Genomic DNA, 18,020 nt, shown 5'->3' on the forward strand with positions numbered 1-18,020 from the left:
AAAAACCAGGAGAGAAACCTCCACCCACACAATCAGAACCAACAAACAACTGTAATTTGCTGGTGAGCCATCGCACAAGACTATGATTTGTTGAATAAAATTGTACACCATTGTTCTCAAACCTCCACTGTTGTTTGTTGGTTCTGTATACATTTACATACATACACACATTTGTAAATAAATGTGTGTATGTATGTATATATATATACATACAAAGTAGATTACACACATATATTTATTTATTTTTAAATAAAATCTATTTTGTATGTGTATGTGTGTGTGTGTATATATATATATATATATACATACACACATTTATTTACTTATTTTTAAATAAAATTTATTTTGTGTGTGTATATATATATATATAGAATACACACATTTTCTATTTATTTTTAAATATTTATATATAAAACATGCTTCTCAGGTTCTGATCAACAGCCATCATCTTCTTGTCCTTAAAGTTGCAGTGAGATGGATTCATTACAGAAATAAACTCTGACTAACAAGGCCCTTTGGGCTCCTGTGAATAAAAATATAGGCTTACACAGCTGTCAACCAGATACATATACATCTGGCTTTTCATATTAGCCTTTTGTGGTGGTATTCCCAGATGTAAGTCAGTGCTGTGCCTTGCTTGGGTTAAATGGATCAATACCAGGTTTCAGGGAGTCAAAATAAGGGTGATATTCTTGTGCAACTCGATACATTATTATTTAAGAATGGATTTTCAAAACATGTAGACCCCTTTCGCTAAAGTACATTAGCTTGTTGTCAGGGCAGGATTAATTTGTCGAGGGCCCCTAGGCACACAAGTACACTGGGCCCCCTGCCCCGCCCCACCCCATCATGCATTCAGGCTGCGTCAGAGGGAAGCTTTGGGCAAGCAGCACCGCTTGCAAAATTACAGTTCCCATTGCCTTTCATATCCACATTGCTTGCTTGTCTTACTTTCCGTCGTGGGGGAGCCGCGTTGCTGATCGGGGGGGGGGGGGGGTTGGCCGTGTTGCCGATCGGGGGGGCCCACATTGCCGATCGATGCTGGAGGGGCCCATCACCATTTGGAAAAAACAATGTTGATGCCCTCCTTCATCGGGCTCCTCTGACCATTTCAGGCCCTAGGCAGATGCCTACTGGGCCTATTGGTTAATCCTGCCCTTCTTGTTGTAGTTAACATGTATTATGTGGCAAAATTGCCATGTGGTAACTGCACAGCCTTTGCATTAATTGTTAGGAGTGTTCCTGGCATCTTCCCTTACAGTTAGGGTTGGATTAACTAAATGAAGCTCAAAGTTAGATGCTGGAAATATCCATGCTAAGGATAATATTCAGCAAAGGGTAAAATGTGGATTCTGCGCTTAAGTGTAGGCGCCAGCATTTACACCCACCAAAACCAGGTATAAATGTTGGCACCTAATTTTTCTACTGGCCATTTAACACAAAACTGGAAGGCATAAAGAGTAAAGTCACTTATATGCCGAGCAGTCTTGAGGCTCACAGAGTTCCAGAAGTGATCCCGCTAACAAGAGCAGTGTAAAGGCTTGAGGGATATTCTCCTGACGCAGCGACCCACGAAACAAGGCCCTGAAGGGTCTCTTGTTGAGAGAGTTTAGGTTTAAGTTTATTTAGTTGTTTATATACCGCCTATCAAGGTTATCTAAGTAGTTTTACAATCAGGTACTCCAGCATTTTCCCTATCTGTGAAGGACTGAGGGGCAAATTCTATAAGAAGCGCCCAAAAGTTAGGCGCCAAAACCGTTCAGCGCAATTCAAGTAAAATTGGGTGCTGTTTAGTGAATCACACTGAGTGACAACTATTTTGGAGGCGCCCAATAAATAGGCCAGCTCTAAGCACAACTAAAATGAGGGCGGCCATGTTAGCGCTTAAGCATGCTTAAGAGCAGCGATTCTGTAACAAGGCGCCTAACACGAAGCCACGCCCATGCCTAACATGCATAGCGCCTATTTTGTTTTTTGAAGGCCGTCTAAATTTTTATAGGCACCTTGTTACAGAATTACTCTTTCTTGATAGGCGCTTAAGTTTCAATTATTGCTGATTAAAAAGCTTAATTGAGTTTGTTGTTCAATTTAGGTAGGCGCTTATCTAATTGGGCGCCTCCAAAATAGGTGCCTAACATTAGGCACCGGTCACAGAATTTGGGCCTGAGTGACTTGCCCAGGGTCACCAGGAGCAGCGCGGGGTTTGAACCCACAACCCCAGGGTGCTGAGGCTGTAGCTCCAACCACCGCACCACACATTCCTCCTGTAAGTGAAAAATCTTTGGGGAAAGATAGTGAAAATGGCTCCGAGTTCTCCATGCACCAGCGTGAGTTGAATAACATGTGTTGATTGATTTGGAAAGAAGTTTAGTTACACTTCACTTCTGGACTGTTGATCGGGATCACTTCTGGAACTCTGTGAGCCTCAAGACTGTTTGGTAGATAAGTGACTTTACTCTTTTTGCCTTCCAGGTTTGTGTTAAATGGCCAGTAAAAGCTTTTGATTTGAATGGGATATTTTTGGTTGGATATTTTTCTCCCTATAGTGTATGGGAGTTTTTTTCTCTCTGCTCTGTCCCCGATGGCCAATGATAGTACATGGAACACTTCACTGAGCTTTGTGCTCTGGTTTGAGTAATATCCTCCGGGATTTTGAAGCAAGTTTGTTAATTAGTGCTATAGCTCACTGGTCTATCTAGCACAAAACTTGACACAGACACAGTCTAGTTTATTGGTTGTATTGAACATAGTATTTGTCCTTTATTATTATTGGCACCTAATTTTTGCCAAAGAGCAAGAATTGCATCTTGTTTGTACAGTACTGTGTTCATCTTGTAGAACAATACACATGTTTAATTATAACAGAAGTACATAAGAACATAAGAATAGCCATACTGGGTTAGACTAATGGTCCATCTAGCTCTGTATCCTGTTTCCACTGTGGCCAAAATCCAAATAGTAGCAACATTCCATGCTGTCGGTCCCAGGGCAAGCAGTAGCTTCTCCTATGTCTGTCTCAATAGCAGACTATGGACTTTTCCTCCAAGAACATATCCAAACCTTTTTTAAAACTAGCTATATTAACTGCTGTTACCACATCCTCTGGTAACATGTTCCAGAGCTTAACTATTAACTGAGTGAAAAAATATTTCCTTCTATTGCTTTTAAAAGTATTTCCCTGATGGTGTAAAAAATTGATTCACTTGTACCCATTCTACACCACTCAAGATTTTGTAGAGTTCAATCATATATCCCCTCAGCTGTCTCTTTCTCAAGCTGTAGAGTCCTAACCTCTTTAGTCTTTCCTCATATGAGATGAAGTCCATCCCCTTTATCATCCTGGTCGCTCTTTGAACCTTTTCTAGTTCCGCTATATCTTTTTTGAGATATGGTGACCAGAATTGAATGCAATACTCAAGGTGAGGTCATACCATGGAGCGATACAGAGGCATTATAACATTCTTATACACGAATACAGGATGTCCGGTGCAGTACTCGGAGAGACCCCTTCAGGAAAGAGACTTGGGAGTACTGGTCGACAAGTCGATGAAGCCGTCTGTGTAATGTGCGGCGGCAGCGAAAAAGGCTAATAGGATGCTAGGAATGATTAAGAAGAGGATCACGAACAGATCGGAGAAGGTTATCATGCCACTGTACTGGGCCATGGTACGCCCCTAACTGGAATACTGCATCCAGCACCGGTCACCGTATATGAAGAAGGACACAGTACTACTCAAAAGGGTCCAGAGAAGAGCGACTAAAATGGTTAAGGGGCTGGAGAAGTTGCCGTACAGTGAGAGATTAGAGAAACTGGGCCTCTTCTCCCTTGAAAAGAGGAGACTGAGAGGGGACATGATCGAAACATTCAAGATAATGAAAGGAATAGACTTAGTAGATAAAGACAGGTTGTCTCTACCTCTCCAAGGTACAGACAACGAGAGGGCACTCTCTAAAGTTGAAAGGGGATAGATTCCGTACAAATGTAAGGAAGTTCTTCTTCACCCAGAGAGTGGTAGAAAACTGGAACTCTCTTCCGGAGGCTGTTATAGGGGAAAACACCCTCCAGGATTCAATACAAAGTTAGACAAGTTCCTGCTGAAGCAGAACGTACGCAGGTAAGGCTAGTCTCAGTTAGGGCACTGGTCTTTGACCTAAGGGCTGCCGTGGGAGCGGACTGCTGGGCACGATGGACTACTGGTTTGACCCAGCAGTGGCAATTCTTATGTTCTATACCAAGTCTGTCACACCACAAGGATGTGTGCCATAATTCTCTTCTTCATGGGTTTGTGTGGGGAGCTTGCTTTTTACCAATTTTTGTTTCAGATTAGGTGGTTGACGGAAGGCCAGCACAGGTGGAGCTGGGAATATTTCTTTTAGAAATTCATCTTCCTGGAGTAATATAATTTTTCTTAATTCTTTCTAGCTCTGGATTGTATGTCACTACCAAGGGGGGTCCTGTCTGTGTTTTTCTTGTCTTTGTAGTATAGTAAATTTTCTCTGGTTGTTTTTAAGGGATGAGGCAATATTCTTGGAGACTATTTTGGGGGTTGCATCCTTTTTGTTTGAAGGATTCAGTCAGGGTCTTTAGGTATTTATCTCAGTCTCTTGGGCCAGAGCAGATGCGGTGATATCGTGTGGCTTGGCTGTGTATAATGGATTTTATTTTTATATGTGAAGGGTAAAAGCTGGAATTGTGGAGGTAGCTGCATCTGTTTGTAGGTTTCTTTATGTAACCATTGTTGATAGAGACTGTGGTGTCCAGAAAATTGACTTTTTCCTGAGAATAGTCAATTTTGAATTTGATTTTAGGATGGTATGTATTGAAAGAATTGTTTGAGAGTCTCTTCTCCCGCAGTCCAAATCATAAAAATGTCATCAATATATCAGTGGTATTTCAGGGATTTTGTCTGAAATGTATTTAGAAATGTCTCTTCTAGTTCTGCCATGAAGAGGCGCCGGGATCTGTGCATATAAAGTGGTACAGCCATGGAAGGGGTGTGGGTGGAACAGGGGCATCCCTGGAATTTACACTCAGTTTTATAGAACAAATGTGATCCATACTTAATATACACCAGATTTCACTTGGCGTAAATTCTTGTGCCTAAAATTTGGTGCAGATCACGGCACCCAACACTATTCTATAAACGGCGCCCTACTCTGTTTATAGAATAGCATTTAGCGCTAATTTTTATCGGTGCCCAAATTTGGGCACCATTTATAAAATTGAGTTTTTGGTGATTTATGTATCTATATGCAATGGTAAATTGAATGAACCAAAAAAACTCTATGGAGTGACGATGTTCCTAAATGGACTTTATTTGAAAGTGTCAAAGTTCCAAAGGTCCACTGAAATCATCCACATGTAGCAAATTTTATATATTTATTTATTTTTTAATTCTTTATTGATTTTCTAAACTTCAAAAGTGCAATACACAAATACATATCATATAATAAATTAATAAAAGCACATTCAATTTACAAATATGCATAACCAACCATTTTCTCCTCCCCCCCACCCAATGATTATTCAATAAAACACAGACACAGAGACTATCCTAATAACCTTACCCTATTCAGATTAAAAATATCCTCCCACCCTCTTCCCACTCCAGGTGGACATACTCATAAGTCAAATTAGGAGAGAAATAGCCCCCCCCTCCCCCACTTCTTGGATGTGTACGAAAATAAACAAAAACTGACTCATAATCAAAGACCTACTATAGTGAAGTAATATATAATGTCAACAGCCCCCAAACCAGCTTAAATAAGTTACTGTGCCCCAAACTATCGGCATTCATTTTTTCATATCTATAGCTGGAGCACAAATTTGCCCACCAGAAAGGAAAATTTAGGCGGTCATAGTTCTTCCAATTTCGGGTTACCATCTGCATGGCTATCCTGGTCATGACAAGAGAAAAACTGCATTTATAACGATCCATAGGGGGTTTAACATGTAATAATGTTCTACATATGACCGCTTCATATGTCAGTGGAATTGATGATTCCAATATGTTGTTAATCATACCCCATATTGCAAATTTTAAAGAAATAAATGAGTGTAAAGAAAAGAGAATGAACATTTGGTTTGCTCATGGGAAGAAATTCCAAACTCTTACAATGTACTTTTTATCTTCTGTGCAGTTACAAGTAAAGCAGGCTGGTGTAAATATCCAGAAGTATGTTCCAGGATTACAGACAATGGCGATCAGTATAGATGACTACTTCACCATCGTTCACCCACAAGTAACGTTCACCATTTCTAGCATATGCAAATTTATCAACAGCCAATTTGTCCTGAAAACCCGAAGAGAAATGATGCCTGAGTCATGGAAAAAGCATCCCATGCTAAAGCTCCGAGGTATTTAACTAAGCCTGCTATCTTTGGATCTTGTGAGTTAATATTTGGAGCTCTTTTTTTTTCCAAATAAACTCCTATAAATGAAACAGTCTCTTTCATTTGAAAGGAAACTTTGCGATGAGAGGGCATAGGATGAAGTTAAGAGGTGATAGGCTCCGGAGTAATCTAAGGAAAGGGTGGTAGATGCATGGAACAGTCTCCCAGAAGAGGTGGTGGAGACAGAGACTGTCTGAATTCTGGGATAGGCATATGGAATCTCTCGGAGAAAGAGATAATGGTTACTTCGTATGGGCAGCTCTATGACCTCACAATGCAGTGCACAGAGTCTTAGCCTATAGGAAGAAGAGATGCAAATGTTAAGAGCCTTAGCCAATAGGGAGAGGAGGAGATAATGGTTACTGCGGATGGGCAGATTAGATAGGCCATTTGGCCTTTATCTGTCATCATTATGTAATAACAAAGCAGTTTTTAAGTTTTTAGTCTGCGATGCTTTGCTTGAAGTTATTGATAATTATTTATTGTTTTATTTGCTTTTAAGGACAAATGATTTGGATGGAGTCGATGCAATGCATGATCTACCTGTGCTCCCCAAAGCTGCGCAGTTTACAGGAACTGGAAGAACGCCAGATGCACATTTCAGACATTGCGCAACATGACACAACCCGAGACCTCATCCTCCTGAACCATCAGAGACTGGCAGAGATGGAGCTGTCCAATCAGCTGGAGAGAAAGAAGGAAGAGCTAAGGATCCTCTCAAAGAATTTAGAAATAGAAAAAAAGAAAACAGAGACCCTGCTCTATGCCATGCTACCTAAGCATGTAGCTAATCAGCTAAAGGAGGGCAAGAAAGTGGAAGCCGGTACTTGCTTGTTGTGTGTGTGTGTGTTGATTATTGGTTATACTGATGATACAATTAGTTGAAGGATGAAAACTTGTTAATAGTCAACATCAGCACATTTTCTCTGCCTTTAGCTAGACGCCCAACTATAAAACTAGGCTGCGTGTTCAGCAATAGGCTGCCCAAAAATATTCATCCTATATAATAAAGCGCTAGCCGCGCATGTGCACTCAGACCTGCGTGATCTGTATTCCCTGATCCGTGATCCGTAGGTCCGTGGCCAGAGTGCGTATGCGGCGGCCAGATCAGGAAAGCACAGCCGGCGACTGCCCCCTCCCGCCCTCACTCACCGCCAAAACCACCATCGCCAAAGCCTCCTCCTTCTCGCCGGCTCACCGGCGTTTAAATTGAGAAAAGCGCTGCACCGCGCTAAAGCTGGCTTTGCTGTCTTCTGTCCACTGCAGCCCGCCCTCTCTGACTACTTTCTGTTTCCGCTAGGGTTGGCCGCAGTGGATAGAAGACGCCGAAGCCAGCGGCTGTAACCGCCGATCTCCGTTCCTCCGTGGGGGGGTCTGGGAGGAGAGGGATCGCGGCCACTCAGCGCCCCCGCCGAGGAGCCCAGCAACTTTCCGCTGCCCGGGACCTAGGAACTTAATGCCCCCCCTCTTCCTTTCCCGCGAGCCCGACTGGCGATTTAAGCAGCGTGTCAGCAGTCTTCACACGCTGCTTCGGGCCCTTCTACTGCCCTGATTTGCTCCGGACGTGCCAGAGTAAATCAGGGCAGTAGAAGGACCCGAAGCAGCGTGTGAAGACTGCTGACACGCTGCTTAAATCGCGAGTCGTGCCCGCGGGAAGGGAAGGGAAGGGGGGGGGCCACAAAGGACTCGGGCCCGCATTTGTAGTCGCGACTGTGGGAAGGGAAAGAGGGTAGAGGAAACGCTAATGCAGGCACAGGGAACTGGTGTGGGGGGAGGGAAATGGAAGGGGGAGGGAATGCTGCTTTGCACAGACAGACAGAGGGAGGAAGGGAGACAGAAAGATAAGAAGAAAGACACAGGGGCAAGTGCACAGGGAACTGGTGTAGGGGGAGGGAATGCTGCTTCGGACAGACAGACAGAGGGAGGAAGGGAGACAGAAAGACAAGAAGAAAGACACAGGGGCAGGTGCACAGGGAACTGGTGTGGGGGGAGGGAATGCTGCTTTGGACAGACAGACAGAGGGAGGAAGGGAGACAGAAAGAAAAGAAGAAAGACACAGGGGCAGGGAGATATACAGAAAGACAAACAGACAAAGGGGGCCAGGGACAGAGACAGACAGAAAGAAAGACAGCGGGAGTCGCATCAGGAGGGGTGCGGGATGCCGCAGAGGGAACTTTTCCAATGGGTGCAACTGGGCGGCTGTCGGGAGACTCTGATCAGGGGCAGAGCAAGGTAAGTGTATCATAGGGATAAGAAGGAGGAAGGGGGAGAAAAAGGAAGGGACGCCTACTGCTGGACAGGGGGAGAAGGAAAGAGGTGCTGATGGACAGGGGGGTGAAGAAAAAGGAACGGAGGCCTAATGTTGGACAGGGGGAGAAGGAAGGTGCTGCTGGACAGGGGGGAGGTAAAATAAAGGGAGAAGGGCTGCTGCTGCATAAGGAGAGCTGTGAAGGGGTGGTGGTGGACACAGGGGAGGTAAAAGGAAGGGAGAATGAACAGGGGGAGCAGAAAGACAGAAAGAAAGAAAGCGGCTAAGGAGAGAGAGAGAGAAAGAAATAAAGAGAGACACACACACATATATTCTAGCACCCGTTAATGTAACGGGCTATAAGACTACCGTAGTCCTCTATATTCTTCCATCACAATTACCTAGGAGCCAAATTTGTACTATATACGAGGGTTCTTCAAAACATTTCAGCACTTTCATGTTTTTTTGTTGGAATGGTTGGGGCAGGAGAAGTGGTAAGAGGGCATCGTAGAATGTCATGTGACTAGTCAGTCAGGCAAAGTGGAAAAGTGATATAATTTGTTTTTGAGATATTTAATAAATAGTGTTAAAAAAAAATAAAAATAAAAGTGTGGAAACTTTTTGAAGATCCCTCATAATTAACCAGAGGTGAAATTTAGAATGCCCACTAGAAACTTTCTCTTGGGCTCTATGTTTGCCACACCTGCTCTAAAAGTGCAGATATTAAGCAGTCAGCCTTCCACTGGTCTCAGGGTAGACAACCACTGCTTTTCTATTGTCCTGAATTCATGAATCTGTGCTACTTCTTCACCAGTTACTACCAAACTCTCCTCTCTCCTTCTGCTCTTTCTCTCCCAGGGTCCTACCCTTTTTTAACCTCCTGTAAACCTGTCTCTGTTTAGGGATTATTTGGAGCCAAACCATGTCCTCCCAATCTCTGCATCAAACCCACTTAGCAGTCTCCCTGTTATAGCCATTAATTGTATTACCTATTTAACAACAACAAAACATTATTTCCATAGCAGCTGTGAGGCCACTTTTGTCTCTAGCGTATCTAGATTTTCAGAAAGCTTTTGATAAAGTTCCTCACGAGAGGCTTCTGACAAAATTAAAGAGTCATGGGATAGTTGGCAAAGTTCAGTTGTGGATTGGGAATTGGTTATTGGATAGAAAACAGAGGGTAGGGTTAAATGGTCATTTTTCTCAATGGAGGAGAGTAAACAGTGGAGTGCCGCAGGGGTCTGTACTGGAACCGGTGCTATTTAACTTATTTATAAATGATCTGGAAATTGGAGTGAGGTGATTAAATTTGCAGATGACACTAAACTATTCAAAGTTATTAAAACGCATACGGATTGTGAAAAATTGCAAGCGGACATTAGGAAATTGGAAGACTGGGCATCCAAGTGGCAAATGAAATTTAATGTGGACAATGTAGTGATGCACATTGGGAAGAATAACCTGAATCACAGTTACTGGATGCTAGGGTCCACCTTGGGGGTTATCGCCTAAGAAAAGGATCTGGGTATCATTGTAGACAGTACGATGAAACCTTCTGCCCAATGTGTGGTGGTGGCCAAAAAAGCAAACAGGATGCTGGGAATTATTTAAAAAGGGATGATTAACAAGACTAAGAATGTCATAATGCCCCTGTATCGCTCCATGGTGTGACCTCATTTGGAGTATTATGTTCAATTCTGGTCTCCTTATCGCAAGAAAGATATAGTGGCACTAGAAAAGGTTCGAAGAAGAGCGATCAAGATGGTAAAGGGGATGGAACTCCTCTCATATGAGTAAAGACTGAAACGGTTAGGGCTCTTCAGCTTGGAAAAGAGACGGCTGAGGGGAGATATGATTGAAGTCTACAAAATCCTGAGTGGAGTAGAATGGGTACAAGTGGATCGATTTTTTGCTCCGCCAAAAATTACAAAGACTAGGGGACACTCAATGAAGTTACATGGAAATATTTTTAAAACCAATAGGAGGAAATTTTTTTTCACTCAGAGAATAGTTAAGCTCTGGAATGCATTGCCAGAGGAAGTGGTAAGAGCGGATAGCGTACCTGATTTTAAGAAAGATTTGGACAAGTTCCTGGAGGAAAAGTCCATGGTTTGTTATTGAGAAAGACAAGGGGGAAGCCATTGCTTGCCCTGTATTAGTAGCATGGAATATTGCTACACCTTGGGTTTTGGCCAGGTACTAGTGACCTGGATTGGCCACGGTGAGAACGGGCTACTGGGCTTGATGAACCATTGGTCTGACCCAGTAAGGCTGTTCTTATGTTCTTAGTGTTAGCTCTTTAATAATTACTGAGTTACAATGATATGAAGTGTAAGTTAAGATGAGTGGTGTATCTTGATTAGCCTGGGCTGTACTTTTGGGGATTTGACAGTATTTTAAGTGCTATGTATTGTCCACTCTTGAAAAGATGTCGCATTTGATGGATGTTTAGACTGGTACCTTGATAACTACCCTGATAAAGTTAGAATTGCTTTTCTGCTGCCCTAACTTTGTTCGAATAGTTACTTGATTAGCAAACACTAAGCTCCAAATTCTGTATATGGCACCTAAAAATATCAGCGCCAATCAAAACAGTGCTTAGCGCAGTTCTATAGAATTGAACTTTGAAGCTGTATGCTTCACTAACACTTAAGCGCACCTATTTAGGTCAGTGAAAACCAGGCCTCAGTGCCTGCACCTAAGTTGTGTGCGGATCAGACATATTCTATAACAGTGCACCTGACTTTTAGGAATGCCCAAGATCCGCCAGTGCTCCCTTCCTAGCCACGCTTCCTTTTGAGATTCACACACTAGAAGTGATGCGCACACTAGAAGTGACATGCGCTTAAAAAGTTGTGTGTGTAACTTCTAATTAGCATTGATTATTAGGAGTTAATTGCCAATTGTCGGCACTGACTGGCTTGTTAAATAATTAAGGTGCACATGTAAGTTGGCTGTGCGCATTGATTTATGCACATATATTAAGACACCAAATACCTCAAGAGGCGAATCTCAGTTGAAAGGAAGCTCTGAATAAGGGGGCATAGGATTAAGGTGAAGGGACAGACTCAAGAGTAACCTAAGGAAATACTTCTTCAAAAAAAGGGTGGTGAAATTGTGGAATAGGTGGAGATGAAGACTGTATCTGAATTCAAGAAAGCTTGAGACAAATACGTTGGATCTCCAAGGGAGAGGGAGGGATAATAGATAACATGGATGGGCCATGTGGTCTTTATCTGCCTTTGTTTTTCTATGTTTCAAAATGTAAGCACATTTTCTGCACATTTGAGTTAATATTCCTTAAAGGAAAGCATATATGCTTGAAATATCCTCTTATCCTCTTTTTTGAGGTGCTCTGTTATAGAATCCCCCAAATACTGTTGATAAATCATAGCATATTTGCAATTTACAAACCATACAGAAAATAAATACATCTCTGCAAAGGAGCTTAGTGGCGTAAACAAGGGTACTGGGAGCTTCCCTAGTTCATAATAGCTTACACCCTCTGGATTTGCAGCTTGTTTGCTCTTTTAATTGAGATTTTGACATTTGGTGCTAAAGTACAGCTGATAGTCTGTTCTTGATTTAATCTCTGGGGAAGGGAGTCAAAATCTGTAGTGGAGATGCAGCTGAAAGGAATTCTCCTGCAGCTAAAGTTCCATTTCAGACTTAAGCATCAGAAAGAAATACAATCAATCTAATACTAGCAGAGTACGAGTACATTAGGTAGGGTTTTGGGCTAGTGTTTTACATCTTTTTATATACTATTTTGTGCACACTGTTGAGACAGATATGGGTCGGTAGCATGGGGTTTTGCCAGGTACTTGTGATTTGGCTTGGCCTCTGCGAAGACGAGATGCTGGGCCATTGGTCTGACCCAGTAAGGCTAGTCTTATGTTCCTCTTTTGTATTTCAGTATTATTAACTGCCAAGTTAATTTAATTTAATGCAGTGTTTATATACCACTAAATCACCACACTGGCTTCGAAGCGGCTTACAAAACAACATAAAATTTGACTTATACAATGGCTAAAAGTTTAATCAGGTACTTTAAGTAATTTCCTTCTCTGTTTACATTTGCTGGATTAGTAAAAGGAAAGATAATAATAATAAAACCAGTTATCTCCTGCCTATAGTTAACACTTCATACTCTTAGGAGAGTTACAGTACTAACTTACATAGAATCAAGACATGTGATAAAGTCATGAAATGTTTTTGTGGACTACGGTCTAGTCTTGGGAAGAGTAAATTTCAAAGGAATATGCCCAAAGAACTAAGTGGTTACCTGAGTGTATTCTATGGATCGAAACTTGGCCTCCCCTCGCTGGCCACAAACACACATGCTCTTTCCTGGCATGCGCGCTTTTCTAGAGGTGCAAAGTCTGTGGGTACTTCTCTGTTTCTGATCTCTTCTGGCCCAGAATTGTCAAAGGTAAGCTCTGCTAAAAGTCACTTGAGGATGGTGCTGCTAGGAGGCTACGGAAAACTATTAGGGAAAGGATAAGGAGGTTGAAAAGGTGAGAAACTGATGATGATGAAGAAAGGTAAAAAAGACAAAAGAGGAGGAAGGGAAAAGAGAAGGTAGCGAGGAAACAGGGAAGGAGGGAGTCTCCCTCATCTTGACCTGCAGAATGTGGAATGACACAGTGACAGAATTTGTCCCTGTCCCTGCAGATAACTGCAGGAAACCATCCCCAGGTCATTCTTTAAGAAAAGAGGGAAGAATCAGAGTATGAATGGGCACAACCACAGACCCTCAAGCCTTGCATTGAAGAATGCTGCTGTAGAAGAACTGAGGTTGAGATAGAAGCATAGAAACATGATGTCAGATAAAGGCCAAATGGCCCATCCAGTCTGCCCATCCACAGTAATCATTATCTCTTTCTCTCTCTAAGAGATCCCATGTGCCTATCCCACGCCTTCTTGAATTCAGACACACTCTCTGTCTCCACCACTTCTTTTGGGAGACCTTTCCACGCATCTACCATCCTTTCTGTAAAAAAGTATTTCCTTAAATTACTCTTGAGCCTATCACCTCTTAACTTCATCCTTTGCCCTCTCATTCCAGAGCTTCCTTTCAAATGAAAGAGACTCGGCTCATGCGCATTTATGCCATGTAGATTTTTGAACGTCTCTGTCATATCTCCCCTCTCCCACCTTTCCTCCAAAGTATACAGATTGAGATCTTTAAGTTTGTCCCCATACGCCTTATGATGAAGACCACACACAATTTTAGTAGCCTTCCTCTGGACCGACTCCATCCTTATACGACACGGCAGTCAGAGCAGATATTTAACTGCACTTTCCAATTCAGTACCTTTCCTGCCTTGTTGAAACCATGCTGAATAGTATGTTTGTGCAAGAATTGCTTTCTTTCCTGCAAAGACTGTGAATAATTTTGTGAGACCATATTTATGTATGCATCTGATTTCTCACTCAGGGGAGTTTAAAACCTGTACCATTCTCTTCAGTGATGTTGTGACATTTACAAACATATGTGCAGCTTGTGAGCCCATTCAAATAGTGAAGATGTTGAATTCCATGTATTCAAAATTTGACCTTCTTACCAGCATTCATGAGGTCTACAAGGTAAAAATATGTAGTCTCTAATATGTAGTCTCTTAAAGCCATTTTGGTATATAAACAGTCTTTTATGAGCTCATTTTCAAAAAATGCAAACATCCATAAAAACAGCATAAACAGGCACTTGGATGTCTTAACTACCAAAATGTCCAAGTGCCAGTTTTCGAAACTGACTTTCTGGACATCTTGTTAGGCATCCTAGTCACTGATCATCCAAAATTCAAGGGGGGGGGGCATGCTGGAGGCATGTTATGGGTGGGATTTGGGCATGCTTAGACTTAGACGTCTTGAGGCGATAATTGAACCTTTTCCAAGACATCTAAGACAGAACTTAGATGTCTGGAGCAAGACCTGTTTTAGAAGTGTTTAAATACCAAAAAGAAACCCAAACTGACCAGGTAACCACTGGAGAGATTAAGTAATGATCCCCCATGCTCCCCAGTGGTCACTGCCCTTTTCCACCCCCTCAAAATCTGAATGAAACAGTACATACCTGTCTCTAGAATAGCAGTACCTGTTATGGGAAATCCTAGTAGAACATCACACAGGTGTCTTAAGTCACCTGGTGGGTGGGCTAGTGAACCATAGAGAGGAGGACCCAGGCCCGTAAGCCACTATAACCATTACATTTATGGTGGAAAATGTGAGGCAACCAAAACCCACAAAAATCCTACTATATTGCCATATAGGTGCTACCTACAGCCATAAGGGCTATTGGGGTGGTAGACAGGTGGGTATAGTAGGTTTGGGGGAGCTTGGAGGGTTCACCATACATTATAAAAGGGTGTGTGTATATATATATATATATATATATATATATATATACACTATAACCGTGTGTATATATATATATATATATATATATATATATATATATATATATATATACACTATAACCGTTTTATAATGTATGGTGAACCCTCCAAGCTCCCCCAAACCTAGTATAGTATATATATAGGGTATATGTGGCACCCTTTCGGTGAAATTCACAGCAGTGCCCTCTAAGGGGCCCCACTGCTCTGTTGACATGTCTGTGTGGCCATCCCTTTACAATGATGGGCCTTCCTATGTCTAAATGGTCTGGATTTGGACGTTTTGAACTTGAACATTTTTGTGGTCAAATGGCCAAAAATGTTAGGTGTCCTAAGGTTGGACAACCTGATGGCCAATAGGTGATTTTTGGGAAAAAAAAATTGGATGTCTAGTGGTTTCAAAAATGGACATTTTCGGCATTAGGATTTTGGATGTCCTTCTCAGGACGTCACTTACCCATAGGCCCTCTCCAGGTAGGGTTACCAGACGTCCGGATTTCCCTGTGATGTCATAATGCCTCATTCCACCAGTAAGAGCCAACCTCATCAATGATGTCACAATGGCTTGATTGTCCTATACTTTGCTCACTTTTATTACATACAAGGGGTGCTGAAAAGTTCTCAGCCCAACCTACCAACTTCCTAAATTCTGAGCGTTATTTTGCCACTGTAGCTAAAAAGAGTGTTATCTTATTTTGTTAAGTGCCAATTTACAGAAACAAAATTCTATGATTTTGGCATTGTTTCATATCATTGATTGAACCATATCCACGTCATTTTCTTCTTGGTTGGGCTGAGAACTTTTCAGCACCCCCTTGTAGCTTGGCCAATGTTGGAAACAGGATATTAGGCTTGATGAATGTTTGGTTTGACTCAGTCTATCTATGAAAAAGTACCGATCCCCGCAGCCATGATAAATGGCTAGATCTATTTTTACCCCACTAGAATCACTCACACTTCAATCCTACTGCTCGTTTTCCTTTTCCCCTTCTGTGAAAAAATGATGAAACGTTTTTCTAGGTAGTGTGCATACAGGGGAACAATGCTAGGAGATGTCAGAAGCTCTTTGGTAGAGAAAGAACCTTCAAACATATCATTCTTTTATATCCTTTCAGGTTGAAACCATAGGTGATGCCTACATGGTTGTAGGAGGTGTGCCAGTGCCTGTTGCAAGCCATGCAGAAAGAGTAGCCAATTTTGCCTTGGGCATGAGACTTGCTGCTAGAGAAGTGATGAGCCCTATCACTGGGGAACCCATTCAGGTAAAATCAATTATCAGTCTGATGCATCACTGATATTGTTTATTTAAAAACTTATATTCCACTTATACCTAAATGGATTACAGAAAAAGCAAACATAATCATAAAATAAAAACATACACAAAACCCCCCAGTATAAAACACAATAAAACAAAACAATATACAGATAACATTTCCATTAATCACTTCATCCCTTCAATCACTGCTTCTTAACCATTTAAAAAACTTCTATAACAAGAGATGTTTTAATACTTTTTTAAAACTCTGAAAGTTATTATTCATTCTCAATTGTCCAACCAGATTATTTCAAAGCTTCACCCTGCTACTGAAATAGCCATAGCTCTGGTACTAGCAAACCTCACATGCTATAACCCATCAACAGATAAATACATTGTGTGCTCTGATCTTAAGGACCATCGGCGCTGATGTAATGTCACAGCATGTGAAAGATACCACGGTATCCCTCAGTGAATTGCTATGAAAAATTGATACCAGTACCTTAAACACTACTCGGGATTTAAAAGATAGCCAATGCAATTTTCGTAGTAAAGGTGTCACATGCTCAAATTTATTGCATGTGTTTTCAGAATGCTTTTCTGAGTTCTGGGTCCTATTTTTACAATTAGGGTCCTATTATGTTTATTTTAAAAACATATTTACAAAAATTGTACAACAGTAATTGTGTGCAGTTTAGTCATTTATCAAATTTGCTAGTGAAAGTATGCAGAATTATTTAACCCACTGAGTAATGCCTTTAACTCAGTTTATGGGGTCATCAATTCATTTCAAATACTGCATAAGATGTTTGACTTATTTGTTTCCTTGATGGAGTAGCTGAAAATGAGAGACATTCACAAAAAATATTTTCTGTCAGGAAGTAGGATTATGTCAGGTGTGCCCCCCGTGTACATCTTCAAAATCTTTGCTGGCAGCGTGCGGCATCCCCTAGCTGCTGCTCGTGCCGGCTTCAGTTCTCCCTCTGACTTCACATGCTGGTCACTTGCTCTTTTGAAGGAGAAATACACCTTTTATATTTCTTGCTACTGCCTATTGACTTTGAGCATGGAGATGAAGCTTTTTTGTCAACACTCTTAGGCTTCCTCAACAAACTTTTATGTCAATTTTGTACTGACAGATCCGGGTTGGCATGCACACAGGACCGGTACTGGCTGGTGTGGTCGGTGACAAGATGCCCAGATACTGCTTGTTTGGAGATACTGTCAACACTGCTTCTCGGATGGAGAGCCATGGGGTTCCGGATAAAATACACCTGAGTCCAACAGTATTTAGGTAACAAGAACATCAAAATATAAAAGCAAAGGAATTATCAAGCTGATATTTGAAAGAAGTTATACGTTCATCGGTATTTTCAGAGCTTAAATGAGTAATATCAGCTAAATATCTGACTGAAAGGCCTGACATTATTACATTACATAAGAATGGACTGGATGTGAGGTGGGCTATAAATTATCCATTTACTCCCCAATTCTATAAAGCACTCAAAATTACAAGCATAAATTTGGGCAATGTAAGGGCTTAACAAGCTAATTAGTGTTGATAATTGGGTTCTATCAATCAATTACTGGCACCAATTAGCAACAGAATATACACTTGCTTCTTGTAGGCACTATCTATAAAGGTATAAGGGCCAGATTCACTAACCTGCCCAATTGGACCCGATCCGGGCCCGATCCTGGCAGGTCCGACGAATTCAGTAAAGATAA

The 18,020-nt window shown here is 41.7% G+C and overlaps 1 protein-coding gene across 1 annotated transcript in view; it reads left to right on the forward strand.

Moving 5' to 3' along the window:
- LOC117362891 (guanylate cyclase soluble subunit beta-2-like) overlaps positions 1 to 18,020 on the forward strand; it is a 79,675-nt gene that overhangs the window by 54,358 nt on the left and 7,297 nt on the right. The window contains exons 9-13 of the mRNA XM_033949979.1: positions 6,142 to 6,358; positions 6,897 to 7,217; positions 14,083 to 14,231; positions 16,153 to 16,299; positions 17,432 to 17,586. Of these exons, the coding sequence (XP_033805870.1) occupies positions 6,142 to 6,358; positions 6,897 to 7,217; positions 14,083 to 14,231; positions 16,153 to 16,299; positions 17,432 to 17,586 (989 nt within the window). The remainder of the gene's footprint in view (positions 1 to 6,141; positions 6,359 to 6,896; positions 7,218 to 14,082; positions 14,232 to 16,152; positions 16,300 to 17,431; positions 17,587 to 18,020) is intronic.

This window comes from Geotrypetes seraphini, chromosome 6, assembly GCF_902459505.1.
Source record: "Geotrypetes seraphini chromosome 6, aGeoSer1.1, whole genome shotgun sequence".
NCBI classification, from domain to species: Eukaryota; Metazoa; Chordata; class Amphibia; order Gymnophiona; family Dermophiidae; genus Geotrypetes; species Geotrypetes seraphini.